The sequence below is a fragment of the Cornus florida genome, unplaced genomic scaffold, assembly GCF_030987335.1.
Source record: "Cornus florida cultivar Cherokee Brave unplaced genomic scaffold, ASM3098733v1 CherokeeBrave_3.0.0_Hap2_Chr03, whole genome shotgun sequence".
Taxonomy (NCBI): Eukaryota; Viridiplantae; Streptophyta; class Magnoliopsida; order Cornales; family Cornaceae; genus Cornus; species Cornus florida.
In genome coordinates this window covers 599,974-616,409 of record NW_026775573.1, presented here as the reverse complement: position 1 = coordinate 616,409, position 16,436 = coordinate 599,974, and the positions used below count along the sequence as shown (strand labels likewise).

Genomic DNA, 16,436 nt, shown 5'->3' with positions numbered 1-16,436 from the left:
ACTCCAACATAGGAGGTTTATTTATTGTTGACTTAATGGTCCTATAAATTAAAAAGTAGGACTAATTTGTATTTGTCGTGTGTTGTTCAAGTTGAATTATACTTCTATGCTTCCAAAAGTTTAGTTTACTATATATATATATATACATACATACACACTACATATTTTTTCTTATTTGAAAAAATGAAAGTAGTTTGTAAAAATGAGATGATATTCCTAAATCATTTTCGATACACACTTCTAACCTATATACCTAAATTACAAGTTCATAACACACTAGACACAAGTAAACGAAATATAAATTGAATCAAGTGCATAAAACACTTCTAATATATACTTTGTAAATCTCTTTCACTCCTTATTTGAAAAAGTGTGCTAATAACCTCTTTATTTTTTTAACATTGCGCAGAAACACCCTTCAAATAAAAATCGAACAGAAAGTAATATTGTAATACTCGTTTTGCCCTTTTACCCTTCTAAAAATGTCCAAGGAAGCGCGTATGTTAATAATTTCATAATATGAGAGTATTATGTACACATTTAACCTTTTAAAAAATAATAAAAAAAAAATTCTCTATATATTTTCCTTACCAGTGTATTATTCCCTTCTAAGTTGAGATTTATATGTTTCCTATGATTTAATGCTACTCATAAGTTAGAAAGTCTAATATGTGTATTTCTTTTACTGGTTAAATAGAGATAAAAAAAATCTCAATAATAATAATAATTTGTTCTCACAGTTGTCAGATTATTGGAGAGTAAATCACATGAAATGAAACCCAGTTCTTTTCATAATTATAAAAAAGAAAAATTAAATTAAAGATACTTATTGTTATATATATATATATATAATATACATTTAATTTTTTAAACTATACAATTTGCAATAAATTTTTACAAACAAATATATATATATATAATTCTTTACATAACAAAAAATAGGTATTCGAATTCAAAACAACAATAGTTTTTAGAATAAAATGCAGAAAACACCACTATTAGATTCCGTTTGGGATTGTTAGAATGTCGAAAGCGCTTTTAGTAATAGAGCTATCATAAAATTGTTATCAGTAAAACGCAATTATGCGTTTGATGGCACATTGCATAAATCACGTTTTATACTTGAAGGAGTTTTAAAGTTGTTCGGCAATAATGTTGCATTTATTACTTATTTTACTATATTACCCCTACACTAATAAACATGTGTGTAAATTTTTAATATTAAATATTATAAAATTCTACTTATTTCAATAATTTATGAAGATCAACTTGTATTGGTTTTATTTTTATTTTATTTTTATTTTTAATATCACATATTTTGTTTATGATATATTGTTTTTATTCAGTACTAAAATATAAATAAGGTAAACATAATTTAATAATTATTAATTTGTATTCAATTTAGGATCTTTAAGTAATACAGTAAAATAAGCAAATTCATTCATATGCTATCTAAAAATGAAATTTGATAATATAATGTTTTGCAGAGTTCTAGAAAAAATATGATATTCGTTTGCTATTTGTTTGTAACAAGAACAAAATTGTATTTATAAAAAATAGAAAGGGATTATATTGTCTAAAAAAAATTAGTTACCTAAAATGATAAACCTAATTTTAAAAGCTAGATTTTTTAACTTCACTTAAATAGTTAAATTTTAAAAGCTACAATTTCTAACTTCACTTAAATAGTTAAATGCATTTTTTTGATGTAATCTCTACCATTTATAAGCGCATTATTTTTTCACCGAACATATTCAATTACAATTTTTTTAAATGAAAGTGAAACATGTAAAATGTGAATATAATGGCAATTTAGGCTAAGTCTATCTTAAACGTGTCATGAGGGACTATTTGTACAAATTGAAAGGGTATTTTTAATACATGAATGGTATGATACGTAATATAAATATACATATATTTTTACATTTGACCCAACATAAATTTCATATGAAAGATTTTGCATAAAATACATTTTGTGGTATTCCTATTATATTTTAGATTTTACAATCAGACATAAATTTATCTTGCATCATTAGATTCAATGATTATCCTCCAGCTATGTCTGAGAATATGGAATCAATTGCATGAATTTAAAATTTAAAAAAAAAATAATAATTTTTTTTATAATTTATAAGGAAGTCTAGCAACATGAGCATTGGGGATGCAAAATTGGGTTTGTGCCCCACATAATCCATTGATTTTACATTACTTTTGAATAAAAAATTTGGCCTCAAAGATAAATTAGGTCCTGTTTGGGTTGGAAGATTGGGCTCAGCTCGAGAGTTGGTGACCATGGGGATCGGAGATGGTTCTTGGCGGATGGATTCATCAACGGCTTGGTCTGCAACGAGGCGGAGGACTACGAGGCCGAAGTTGTCGCTCTCTGCGGCAGAGGCGATGTTGTTCTCGCGTGGTTCAGGATTAGGAGAGAGAATGTTGAGAAAGGATTGAGAAAGAAATTTCAAGGTCTCATGGTTCCATTCCATTGTTTATTCTCTTGTTTTTGACACCCAGATATTAATCATCAAAACTCTAGTGTCAAAAACCGGGGAAACATTTATTCAATAAACAATGGAATGGAACCCTGAGACCTTGCAATTTCTTTGTCGATCCTTCCTTAACACTCTCTCTCCTAATCCTGAACCACGCCGCCATTCCGAGAACAACATCGCCTCTGCCGCCGAGCGCGGCAACTTCGGCCTCGTAGTCCTCCGCCTCGTTGCAGACCAAGCCGTTGATGAATCCATCCGCCAAGCCGCCGCCGTGAACCATCTCCGATCCATGTGGTCACCCAATCCTCGAGCTGAGCCCAATCTTCCAACCCAATCCTCGTGAAATTGCTTCACCTTGCATTACTGGGCTGACATCTGTTCTCAACAAAGTTTGTAAGAACCCTAAAACTCCTCTTTTTAATCACTATTTCTTTGAGGCGGTAGCCATTCTTGTTAGGCGGGCCTGCGAGGAGGAATCTTCTCTTGTATCGGCCTTTGAAACAAGCCTCCTTCCCAGCCTTCAAATGATCTTGGCTAAAGATGTGCTCGAGTTCTTCCCTTATGCGTTCCAGCTACTGGCTCAGCTTGTTGGGTTGAACAGACCCCCAATCCCACTGCACTACATACAGATCTTTGACATTCTCCTGTTGCCTGATTCATGGAAAAGAACTGCAAATGTCGCAGCCCTTGTGCGTTTGCTTCAGGCCTTCCTTCAGAAGTCACCCAGTGAGCTTAACCAAGAGGGTAGGTTGACTCAGGTGCTTGGGATATTCAACAAGCTTGTTTCATCTCCTAGTACAGACGAACAGGGATTTTATCTGATATTTATGTCTCTCTTTCTGGTCAAACATGGTTCTCTGAGCCTTGTGGATTCGATGAATGCTGTTCAGCCTAGTATATTTCTTGTGATATTGGAGCAGTTTTGGATACCTAATCTCAAGATGATCACAGGTTTCATTGAGCTTAAGTTAACTTCAGTTGCTTCAACTAAACTTATCTGTGAATCTCCAACCCTGTTGGATCCTGCAGCTGTTAGATTTTGGGGGAAAATGCTGGACAGCATTGTCACCCTTCTTTCTCGGCCAGAGCAGGATAGAGTTGAGGCGGAACCAGATGTTCCGGATTTTGGGGAAAATGTGTGTTATGGTGCTACATTTGTTCATTTGTACAATGCCGGAAGAAATGAGGAGATCCTCTGAGGGATGTTAGGGACCCAAAACAATTTTTGGTAGCTTCATCGGCAAATCTTTCTGCTCTTTCCCCAGGGATGTACCCCCAAATCATCAATGAAAATCTGGATCCAGCAAATCAAGCGGCATTGCTTCAGCTTTGCAGCTCCTACAATCTCTCTATATTGTGAGAAAGAAGTTATCTCACGGTACGTTTCCATACTTGTTTCCCACTTGTTCAAATGGTATTTACCTTTATGTTACTATGTTTGCTATGGAATGGCTGCTATTCAACTTCCAAATTTGAATGTCAATTACGGCTAGGAAACTATTTGAAATTCTAGTTTCATTTTTCTTCTAAAAGGGTGCTTTGATTGGATTGATTGTAGATTGTCAGATGCTTCTAAATTCTATATGGAGGTGTAAGGAACTGGATTAGCTATCAATTCATTAATATAATTGAGAATGTAGCCCATTGTTTTTATAGAAACTCTGCAATAAACACATTTACTATTATGTTTTCCCTCTTTAGGTAATCAGAGTAGATGCTCTCTTCTGTCCTAGAAGGTTCTTATAATTTCTGCAAGAATCTTGAGTCCTGGCACTTTGATGTAATAATGTGGATTATAGCCTCTTCTCAATATGAAACTTGGGAAATATCTCTTGTTCTTTCCAATTTCATAATCAACAGTGTCGTAATGTATTTATTCTGGATTCCGCTTTTAGCAAATTACATGTTAAAGCTTAACAACTCATTTCATGTATGATATGACCAGGGGTGGCGAAGGGTCACGTCTAGTTGTTTTTATGTCATGTTGAGACATTATTTTTTGAAGGTAACTGTCAAAATATCAATAACCTGAGGGCCATCTAATCCAATTAATAAGTAGGTGTCTTTGGGTCATATATAATGCAACAAACATTTTAATACACATCTCTTCAACATTTTCAATACCTAAAATGATGTAAAATTTCAAGCATTCTGGAGGATAACACTATCGATTATTTATCTCCAAGAAGGACTGCAGAGGAAAATTATCTTATTATGTATAGATAGGCTACTTTCCAGTCTTTCCGTCTTTTTCTTTGTTTGAACGAGCTTTTTAATATTAAAGGACTTTGTTATTTTCTAATTGAATCTAAACAAAATTTCGAAGAATAGAAATGAAAAACCCAGAGTGTATATTGGACGCTGTCTGTGTACAACCGGATATCATCACTAACGAACTTAAAAACACTCAAGGATGGGGGATAAGAAGGAAGAACCGGAATCCCAATCCTAAAACTTTAATTCAGTCACTGGAGCCACTTTAGAGCCGTAGAACATGGGCCACAACTCATAATGGTCTGGTTGAACTTCTGTAATAATATTTGGATCTTAAAAATTTATCGAACAAGAATGAGATTGCCAAATGAGTTTTCAGAACACTTCAAAGCTTCTGGAAATCTTTGTGAGGACCTTCCAAGCACTTCTGACGTTTCATGTATTGATATTCTAACATTTGGATGAAGAGGAGGATGAATAGAAGAAACAGGATGAACTTAACTAAACATCAGATAGGTCTTGAGAAATGAGAATGAGAAGACACCTCAATCTCTTTGTCTTATATTTCATTTAGCTTTAACATATTGTCCTTTTATAGTAACCTTCATATTAGTTAGTACAGTTCATAAACCTGATAAACTGGTCAGGTCTCCGAGAGTCTGAGGCATCAAACACAAAAACAAGTCTTTCTTATATGGAGTAGTTGTGTTGACCCGATTGCAATCCAAACATGACTAAGCACAAGCCTATCTACTAACTTCATGTTGGATTTGAGTGGTGTTCACAGGTCTATTCATTACCCGCAGTGGCATATAGTTTGTGAGATGAAATTTTAACTTGAACAGCTTTCTTGGTAATTAATTGATTGTAGACATGTGGGAAGTTACTATTATTTCCTTCATATCTTCTTTTATTACTATCTTGTGTGCAGAAAAATATTTTCTAGACAGCGTTATGGAAAGTGTCGCTCTGGGTATCTGCTTGTTGATTGTAAATTTCAATATTCACTTTTACCTGGATTTATGTGATGTCAGTGAGGCTTTTAATTCTAGAAATCTCTTCTTAGTTTCTTAATTAGTCTTTTCTAGTAAGATCTGTTTGCCAAAGATTTTGCACAGTTAAACATCTTAACTTAAAACTTTCTGTCTACCTTCTGAATCTGCTTCCTATCCATCTCTTTTGCAAGTTTCAATTTTAGCTTAAGAGGGAAGGAACATCACTCCCCCAAGTTTGCTGCTGTTGGTAAATCTAGTGTGTACATTATAGTAATATAGTCCACATTTTTCTTTTCTCTTTTTTTCAAAAAGGGCAGCACTTACTTCCGCATGCTGAGCAATTGTTTCTCGTTTCCAATCTGTGACCTCTAGGTCTCGATGGAGAAACCTTACCATTGTGCTAGGGCCACCGTCACCTTTTTTTTTTTTTGCTTGCTATATTTAACTGTATGCATGTATATATGTTTTTATTTTTCCCTGTAAGATATATCTATGTGTATCTTTGGTGCTGAGTGGAAAACATGCTTTAAAGTATGAATTTGACCTTGTGTTGTTGTCTCTATTTTTGAAGGGACTAGGATATTTGTGAGATATTAGTTGCTCTTTGTTTAGCTTTGGATGTTTTACAACATGTCATTTGTCTGCTTTAGTTCAAAACTGTTCCGGTGCAAAAGCAAGCATTTAATCATCTATCTGTATGGGCTGTTCAGGATTTCGTATGACAATGAGGAAGGATTATTCATTTGTGGGGAATTGGGACATCTTTTTGCTTTGCTGCTTATGCAACAATGGAGATTGCTACTTTTGGGGTCAGATTCTACACGTCTTGCATATGCAATTGCAATTGGTAAACGGTTTGGTCATAGTTGATCTCGAGTCTTGGTTCAGCATGCATTTCATGAGCAAATGGTTGCAATTATTCCGTATGTTGCAACTTAAAAATCTCCTCCCTCTTCTCTATATTCCTTTATCATCTGCATCATTTTGTGTCCTTAAGCTGTTAAGGAAGAAAGAAACTATATATATATATATATATATATATATAGTTTATATATATATACAGATAGAATCAAGTTGAGTTGTTTTGAAGGGCCGTTCGTAAATGATTTTTGTGGTTAACTCTGGTGGGTCTGAACCCGTACAAATATCATCTCTCTACTTTTCTGTATTGCTCGGTCCACACGCTTAATTTGAGCCAACTATTCTTAACATTTTCCCTCAGATTATTTTGGCGGTTATTTAGCTCACCTAAACATTTGAGATAAACAAATGCATAGGTCGGCCGCACGGAATTGGAATGTTAGAATTAAAATTGGTGAAATTGAAGAAAATTTTAGTTCAATTTTCTAGAATTGCTTTTTTTTTTTTTCAACTCTAAAACTCCATTTTCATTACATAGCCCAGTCATTCATCGTGTCAACTATCAACTGCAGCAATGAGGCATGAGGCTGGAATCACAAGCTCTTCCACTGAGTCTGAATAAAAACATTTAAATTGTTTTAAATTGAGTTTGAACACATTTGTTCTAAATTTTAACACAATTTCAACATGTAGAACAAATGTGTTGAAACATAATTTAAGTGCAACGTCGAAAAGATATTTAAACATACTTAAATATAATTTCAATATATTTATTCTAAATTTTAATATAGAACATTTGGTGAAATTTAGAACAAATAATGATGATGAAAATAGATTTCAATACACTTAAATTCAGTTTTAAATAAGTGTGTTGGAAAAGAAATAAACTTGTTACATCCCGTGCATGTTATACCTTTCATCTTCCTCCTTTTCTTATGGAGCTCGTGGAACAACATTGTACTTAGCTTTAGGGTTGCAAATGAATCGAGTTGTTCATGAGCTTGGGTTCGGCTCTCTAAGGGTTTGGATCGGGCTCGTTCGTTAAGCAAACGAACCGAGCTCGAGCACAATTTCTAAGTTTGTTTAGTAAACGAGTCGAGTTCAAATAACGTTAGGTTCGGCTCGTATGGGCTTGTGAACATGAGCTCGTTTAGGCTCGTGAACAAGACTCATATGAGGCTCGTTTATTAGCCATTTATAAGGACTTAATCCAGCCCATACATGATAAGTTTAGACAACCTGGAGGTCCGCTGAAGGTCCGTACGTGCATATATATATATATATAGATTTATAGCCCAACACATATACTTGTATATATATACACTATCTGTTTTATATTATATATTTGTGTTATATATATACACTAATCTGTTTTATATTATATATACTTGTATATATGTGGGCTATGTATCTGTGTGCGCTGTGCACACGGGCTAGTCGATTTTCTGACTAGCCGAGCCCGAGATATAATATATATTTTTTTATATCTTTAAATACTTATTAAATACAACATTAATTGGACAAGACTATACTATTTAATCATGTGCGACTAGCAATAATAAAAGTTTAAAGATTTGAACACTAGACGCAAATTACTAGTATATATAAGTATATTATTTCTCTTTATTTTTCATAAACTATCATATAAATATAATTCCTTAAAAGTTTAGGATTCCACAACTCTAATAAAATACTTGTCCACCACTTTCATCTCTCTCACCGCCCTTCAAATTTCTCTGGCTGTAAACCTAGTTACAATTCCTCTTTTCTAAACCTAATACCCCATTCTACAGTGTACCCAATAAGCTTAATTAGATTCTGAATTTTTGTTGAGGTAAGTGATATTCTTGATAATTTGTGCAGCAGTAGTTGAAGAAGATGTGAAGAAGTCAAAATCTTCATTCATGGCGGTTGCGTGAAGGCTGGGCTTTTCCGGAAGATTTTGAATCATTGAGTGATTTGGTAAAAGTGGGAGTTGACAAGCTTGTGGTGGAACTAGGAGTTTATCAAGTAGATAGTAACTCTGGAGAAATACTAAATAACATGGTGAATTGTTGTTATAGATTCGTGGGATACAACAGTCTGCTACAGCATGATAATATCATGCGCTCTTTATTCCCTCATATCCTTTTTGAAGGGGGGAAATCTTAGGTTTAATTGATCAGATGCTGGCTCGATCTTGGGATATTGTTACATCAGAAAAACTACGTTCATTAGGTGCAACTCGCACTGACATCCAACACCCTTTGCCCATGATGATTATGGAGATGGCTGTGGAGGAAGGAACACAAGTTGTCCACACATACTTCAAGTAAATCATCTATCCAGCATTGGAGAAGGTGGTGATGATTGACAACAGTTGTTGTTCGATGGATGAGTGTGTAACATGTAAGGAGAGGTTTAGTTTTACTATTGGCATGGCATTAGTCACTCGATTGCCATGCTCGCATGTCTATCATGAACAATGTATTGTTGATTGGCTACAAACAAGTCACTTCTGTCGCTTTTCATTGCCAACGGAAATATAAGCGTGTAATAGCCATTCAATTTTTCTATGAAAAACATACTCTGTTGTTGCATTCTTATTCTATAAAAATACATGTATGCAATGTTCATCTCTTCAACCTCAAAAATCTTTTATGTTAAGACATCCATGTGAGGAAACTGAGTACCTTTTGATACGGAACTAATCTACTACGTACAATGAATCCCAATGTTGATGCCAACTCTAGACATATCTGCGGACCTGAGATACCAACTCTAGTAACATTTCTTTTTGAGGTTTTGATTTTCAATTCTGTATACATTTTGAACAAACTATGGTATACCAGGGACTTGGCTTGCTTTGTTATTAATAAGATTTCTTGCCTCGAGACAAAAATAAATAAATAAATACAGTTTTAACATAATTGTTTTAGATTTTAATATAGAGAACATCTACCGTCAACCAACTGAGCTTCATCATACATACAGTCAGCAGTATACGAGTAATTAATTCTCTTTTTTTGATAGGTAAGTAAGTAATTCAACATATCCAATCAAAAAACACATATTTACTAAGCCCTTAATATTGTTCCAACTAGAACCAAACATTACCATGAAATTTGAAGAATGAAAGAATTCCTGCCCTGGAGATCATACATACCCATCAAAAGAAATGGAAAGAACTAAAAGTATATGGGCATCAAAGGAGTAATCAGAATAGGTGCATTCAAACATTTCACATCATTTTGTACAAGTGCAAACTCATCATATTTCTCTGCTACAAAACCTACAGATCTATATACTATTTACATATATACAAGAACTAATGAAATAAATCCCAGCAAACTTCCCTGCAAAACCATTCGCAACCAGGACATGTTTGGATACAACTACTATACAAACAGGCTCAAAAGGCAGCAGGCAACATCCACCCCACCGTCCAGCCAAGGAGCAACCCTGCACCAACAAGACTCAACCCTAATGCAAAAGCAACGGCGAACTTACCAATGTCATATCTGGGATGGAGTTGCTTGCCCTGTTTTCCCTTGGCAGCCTTGTGCCAACTCTTCCGTAGTTTCCTAGTTTTGTAAGGTAGCCATGGTAATGCCACTGGAAAGAGAGTAGATGGCAACTGGTTATTGTTTTTAATCTGGAAGTAAAGGTTTTCTAGCTGCAGGAGTCGGAACCACTGCTTGTAGGCAAAGAGGTGTGAAGCCTGTCTAAAAAAAAGCTTGACGATGTGCTCCTTCTCTGCATAAGCTTGCTTTGCTGCCTTCTCAGCTTCTCTCGCACGTGTTTGTGAATGACAGAGTGCTTCCAATAATTGAGCCTTGCCGAAATTGCTCTCAGAAGCTTGTGCTTCAGTTGTGCCTTTGTGGGTTGTGCTCTCACTGTTTCTAACATCACGACCCAAACCAAGATACAGTTAAAAAGATGTGGCCATCATGGATAGTCCACAAACATTACCATAACTATTTTTTATCCCACATCAAGTCTATTGAGATAATTCATTAAAAATGATTTAAGTCACAACAGGATTTAAGGTTGTAGTATCGGTAGTCTCTGACGCCAGGAAAACCTGATATGCAATGTTAAGCTTTCTGATAGCCCCAAAAAGTTTAAAAGAATAACTAAATAATTTAGAAATAAACAAAACAATAAAAATGAATCCACCAAATAAACGAAAGACACCAAGTAACACATATAGCATTGTCGAAAAAATCAATTTAGGTACTGCACATCACCAGATTATATAATAGTTGGATAAAATATATTAAATAAATTAACAAATATATAATGGTTTGTTGATCGATTTGGTCTATGGACAGTAATTTCTTGCTCTATGCTTGTACTTTACTCTATGCTTAGAGAGTTGGTTTTCCATTGTTGTAATTGTTTTTTGGGATTTTCCCTCTGATGTACATTATACTTGTTCTTGAATAAATTTGTTCTATGGACAGTAATTTCTTGTTCTATGCTTGTAGTTGTACTCTATGCTTAGAGAGTTGGTTTTCCATTGTTGTAATTGGTTTTTGGGATTATCCCTATGATGTACATTCTATAAAAAATATGGAAAGCATGTTACACACAGTTATAACATAATGTTACGAGACATATATGTGCACGTGAAATTGTGACATTAGATTGTTAAAGTATAATATTTCTATATATCTCCTCTAAATTTCCAAAGAAAAATTTCATCTTCTAATGTGGTGGAGGGTAAGTTTTTTTTAGTCGGTGTTGGGATGAAATTGCAAGGAGTACAGGTGAAAGGGAACGAAAAAACAGAAGGATAATTTTTGGTTCTCGGGTGTGTTTGGTAAGGAAGTGTGCCGAAAATAATCAAGGGCAGATTTGGCAAGGTTACCAAAAAGGAGCCAAATGGTGAAGAGACCTCCCAAGTCGACTTAATATTACACTTTCAGCGTCTCTTGGTTGGCCTCCAAGTCAACTCGTAGATTTTGAACCTCTAGTCACACATAATTCATTAAAATTAGAGGATCATTAATGGAACAACAAAAGGTGGTTCTTATTGGACTCACAATTATGATTTTCAACTCCCAACTCCTGATAAGGCCATCTGGTGATTCTCAATTCTCAAGTTTAATAGAAGAAATGTTTACCTAGATTGAGAGTGTGTTTGTATGTTGCCTATTCATTGATAATCAAGTTCTCTGGTTTAAAGACAAATCAAACTACAAAACAAGCTTAATATAGTTGACACAACTATTTTAGTTTTGCCTTTTTGGACAATTTACCTTTTCTAAATTAGAGAACCCAAATTAAAATCTTCTAGAAGATAATGATCAAACTGAAAACTGTAGAAATTTAAATCTAAAAACTGCTACCTGATTCGTTTGTTTGAACCATAATGTGACTGCCTCTGAACTGAGAACCACTGTTCTGCAAATGCATTTCCTGAAGTGAGACTGCCTTTTGTATGAACAGTTGGACTGGAAAGACCATTTTGGACCTTCCAATCTATAGATGAGGGTAAAATCCCATCACAATCAAAACAACCAAGATGAGAATATGGGTCCCTCTTAATATATGTGTTCTGAGGCTGGGGAAGATCACAGTTTTCCATAAAGTCAAGTGATCTTTGTGCTACCAAGGAAGCCAATTCATCTGTGTCTGACGTGCGCCACCATGGCTCAGTTTTTACACTCCCAATCCCAGGATATCCTGAATCAAAGCAAAGCTCATAGGGTTGCTTGGAAACCGCACAATCACCAGAGTCCACCTCCATTAATTCAAAGGATTCCTCCATTTCCTTGACTTTAAGAGGTTCTTGGGCATTCTTACTATATACGGCTTTTAGCTCTTGCTTTATTACTTCAGGATTTGTCTTTACACAGGTTGCAGAGATCATAGAATGAGTGTCGAAGGAGGGCTCAGCATTTATATTGTCATTAACACATGTACCATCAACTTCATTTCCTTGGTGGGCTCCACTAAATTTAGAGCTTGAGCTTGCTACACCAGCTCTGAAGGTCTCTCTCTCTGCCTCCAAAATATTCAATTGCTCATTTGTTAAAACTCTTTGGTACCCATAATTAGGTTGCAGCTGGAGCCACCATCTTGAGTCAGGGGGCAGATTAGAATATGAATGGCTCCTGTGAAGTGGAATGAAACCTATGGCGGAGCTATCTTGCCCATCTTCTGTACTTGCAGGTCCAGCATCAACCTGTTTGGATAAAGAAGGTGCTGATGGGCAGCAAGCTAACTTTGGAGCTCTTTTGGCATCTTCTTGGACAAAGCAACGATTAGCAGTTCTCTGCCAAGCGGCCCTTACTTCTGCGGCAGCCATCACTGACCCATTATTTAACTCATTTTACTGCATAGAGGAAGAATCTCTCAAAAAAGGACGGATAGTAAAGGGTCTAATATCAAACGACAGACATCTGAAAGCATGCTATTGATGAAATCAAATCAGTAAGCACGTTGTAAAATAAGCATAGTCAGAAACTTGATGAAGATAGATTCATAAAGTTACAGTGGATAGCAGGAATGTCCTCCTCTTACTATCACACTCCGGCCCTGAAGAAGAAGAAGCATAAACTATAAGGTTCTACAGCTAAATCAAGTAAAAAAAATCTTAGCACAAGAGTGTTTTGCTCACCAATCTCTTACTAAAAGCAGGCCTTAGATCATCAGAAAATACTCAAGTGGAAGCAAATAAAAAACTTGAGTAAACGACTCTCTTCCTAAGCCTATGACAGTTAACAAAAGAAAGAGAAAGAGAAAGAAAAAGAGAACTTAGTGTAAATAAGGCTTGCAAATAATTGATGTCTTCCTTCAGTAATATAGTACACCTTAGATTCCAAATGATGATCTCATGGGCTCAAGCAAGCTACATTGAACCGTAAAATACTGTAATGAAATGCAATCCAAACTGAAGCTGAGATAGTCCTAAAGCAGGGCAATCCAGCAATTCAAGACCGAATAGCTCCTTATCATGGATTCATGCCCATGAGTTCACTTTTCCTCCTTCCATTTCAGTTTTTCGAAAAATCAACATTTTCTGAATGTTTGGGAAGAAATTTAGAAAATTCCACCAAAAGCTGTATATAAGTGAAAGCTACTAAATGTGAATTTAAGTATGTACTGGGAAAAAATTGCACTGGCATATCTTGATCATTGTGGATTGGTAAATTATTTGCTAATTAGGGGTGATGTATTAACGACCCTAATAACTGAAGGAGGATATACAAGGTTATTCAGCGCTTATGCCAGCCCAAAGTGCAAATTCATCCAAGACTAAGTTAAGTAAGAAATAGATGCAGTGCTTCTGAAGCTCAAAACTTGCAAACTAACCCAAAGCGACCATTTTTAACTCCTATTAATTTTTTTTTTAAAAAAACAAACGGACATGTACCTTATTCTTTTAACAAATTAGGTTCACAAGCAAAAAGACTGAAATGAATTAAATCGAAACACTTAAGAAACCTACATTAGAGTATGATTAGGGCAATTAATTGAAATGCTTAAGAAACCTACATTTATTATCCTTGAAGTTGCTAGAAGCCAACCAAACCTGAAACCATTAGTCTAAAATACAAATACAAATAGATCAATCATCAACTGGTCCACATCAAATAACATTAGACCAAAATTGAATTCCATAATTTTCTTAGTCAATATCTGATGATGATTACTCGTAGTAATAATAACAACAAGAGTCACTTTGTTATTTAGATAATTTAAAAATCTTTCATTTCCTTTACAAAAAAAGGAAAAACCAATTGACAGTTTTACTTTTAAAGCCACAAAATAAATACCAAGATTAACCTAGACCCACAAAAAGGATCAGCCGTAATAACCAAATCTGAAAATAAAAAATCATTCAAAGTGAAACACCTCCTCAACCATGTACATAAAGGTGGATCATGCATGCAAGTCAACTCATATTTTCAGCATAAAAAAGTATACTTACCTCAGACCATATAACGATTCTACATGACCCAAAGAACACACACACACACACACATGCACAAAAAGAAAACAAAAGGCAACAAGCAGAATTAAACACAAAACACAAACTGTTCATGTGTGTGTGTGTGTGTAGAGAGAGAGAGAGTACCCGAGGGAGAAGAAAACAACAGCAGAATTGGAATTGGAATTGGAATTGGAATTGGATTGGCTGTGAAGGGGTGGGTTTAGATCTGATTGAATGAAATGAAGAGTTATTATTAGTAGCTCTTAACATCCAAACACACAAATTTTTCACTTTCTTTTTCTGTAATTATACATGTATCTTTTCCTGTCGGTTTCTACCTTTCAGCGCCATACGTTTACGACACCGTTTGGATATGTAACGGGATAACAGCTTGTTCACAAAACGCGCAAAGCCTGTGTACTCTTCCTGGAAACGGTGTCGTGCTCTATGAAGATTGATTGAAGACCACCTCGTAGTTCTAACGTAACTTTTATACACACACACACACACACACACTTGGATGTAAGTACGTATAGAGAGAGAGAGTGAGAGAATTGTCAAAGTGGAGAGCATTTTGAGACTATCCGGATGGATGGATGTCCAATTATTTGTCAATTGTCATGAGTCAGCAGATGAAGGCTGCAAAAGTACGGTCAGAAGGGACCTCTAATTCAATAGATTAATCCCTCTTTATTTAATGGAATAAATTAATTAATATACAAGAGAAGATGGACTTCGTCACCACACAAACATCACCTACCCTTTCGGCGGAGGGAGGGGTAGGCCCAAAATATATATTTTTTATTAGTATGTATAAAAAAAAATTAAATTAGTACACTTAACCCCGCAACATATGAAAGGAAAATAAAGACTAGGGCACCCACCGCACATAAACTCTCTCACTCTCTCTCCTTCCCCTTGTACCTGTTCCAGCAGCATGTCCACACCAATTCTACTCCGTCATAATTCCCTTGTACCTGTTGTTGTTGTGGTTGTCATTGCAAATAGGGTATGTTTATTTTTTATTTGTTTATTTTTTTTCCTTTGGATCATGGAATTTTTAGAATTTTTTTTTTTTTGACTAATTTTTTAATTTAATTTTGCTGGTGTAGTAATTGAATCTGATCAGTTCTGTGTATTAAAGAATAATAATTTGTTAGTGCTTAATTCTATATGAGTTGGTTTTAATGTTGATCCATATAATTTTAGGGAATGGTCATTTGAAAAATAACAATCATATTTGTTATATGTGTTAATTCCAGATAACTTATATATGAATATATGATGATTTATGCATTGTTTTATAGGTTGTAATTTTATTTTTTAGTGTGTGGGGTTTATATTGTTTAATTTAATTGATTCAAAGTAGAGGTGAGGCCCGTGAGGACTCTGCAATTACTTACCGAAAAGGAGAAAAGACTTCTTCAATTATGAAGCTCTATTATTCTATTTTCAAAGAAATTTATGTGTAGAAATCTGTTAAATGTTACTCAATAAAATAAGTGATTTTGGACTGAAAATATGATTTTGACCTGGATACATATCCAAACTACCCATCAGATATTCAGATATGACAACATCAAAACAAAGCATATTGATGCATATATTGCAGTGCTTTATTGTTCTCTGATGTACGTACATTGTGCCCAACATGGCAAAATTTGAATTTTCTTGTGATTTGGCTTCTGAAAGAATATCTGCAAATGGGAGTTTTATTGTAGAAATATAGATTATTAAGCAAAATGTCAAGTTAGTGTTCTTTTGCAGTACTTAAGCAAAATATCAGGTTAGTGTTCTTAAGCAAAATCGTTTTTTCAAGTTGCGTTCATGATTGTTAAAGTAAAAAGTCCTAAAATCACTTGCAACTAGCAAAAGAGGAAATCTATTTTTTGAAAAATATTGCAAAAATAGATTTCCTCTTCTGCTAGTTGCAAGTGATTTTAGGGCTTT

At 34.7% G+C, this 16,436-nt stretch overlaps 1 protein-coding gene and 1 pseudogene across 5 annotated transcripts; one reads left to right on the top strand and one right to left on the bottom strand.

The window, feature by feature from the left end:
• Positions 1–2,769: 2,769 nt before the first annotated feature.
• On the top strand, positions 2,770–9,141 carry LOC132298892 (exportin-2-like; annotated as a pseudogene).
• A 614-nt stretch (positions 9,142–9,755) lies between these two features.
• On the bottom strand, positions 9,756–15,105 carry LOC132298890 (uncharacterized). 5 transcript variants are annotated; one of them, XM_059795235.1, is made up of 5 exons: positions 14,825–15,103; positions 14,631–14,712; positions 13,044–13,087; positions 11,896–12,884; positions 9,756–10,443 (listed from the first exon to the last, which is right to left on the bottom strand). In XM_059795235.1, the coding sequence occupies exons 4-5, from the start codon at positions 12,855–12,857 to the stop codon at positions 9,954–9,956; spliced, it is 1,452 nt and encodes a 483-aa protein (XP_059651218.1). In that variant the 5' UTR covers positions 12,858–12,884; positions 13,044–13,087; positions 14,631–14,712; positions 14,825–15,103; the 3' UTR covers positions 9,756–9,953. The 5 variants fall into 5 exon arrangements, with proteins under 5 accessions (XP_059651218.1, XP_059651217.1, XP_059651216.1 ...); XM_059795234.1 differs by having other exon boundaries at positions 14,631–15,103; XM_059795233.1 differs by lacking the exon at positions 13,044–13,087 and having other exon boundaries at positions 14,825–15,102.
• Positions 15,106–16,436: the final 1,331 nt, after the last annotated feature.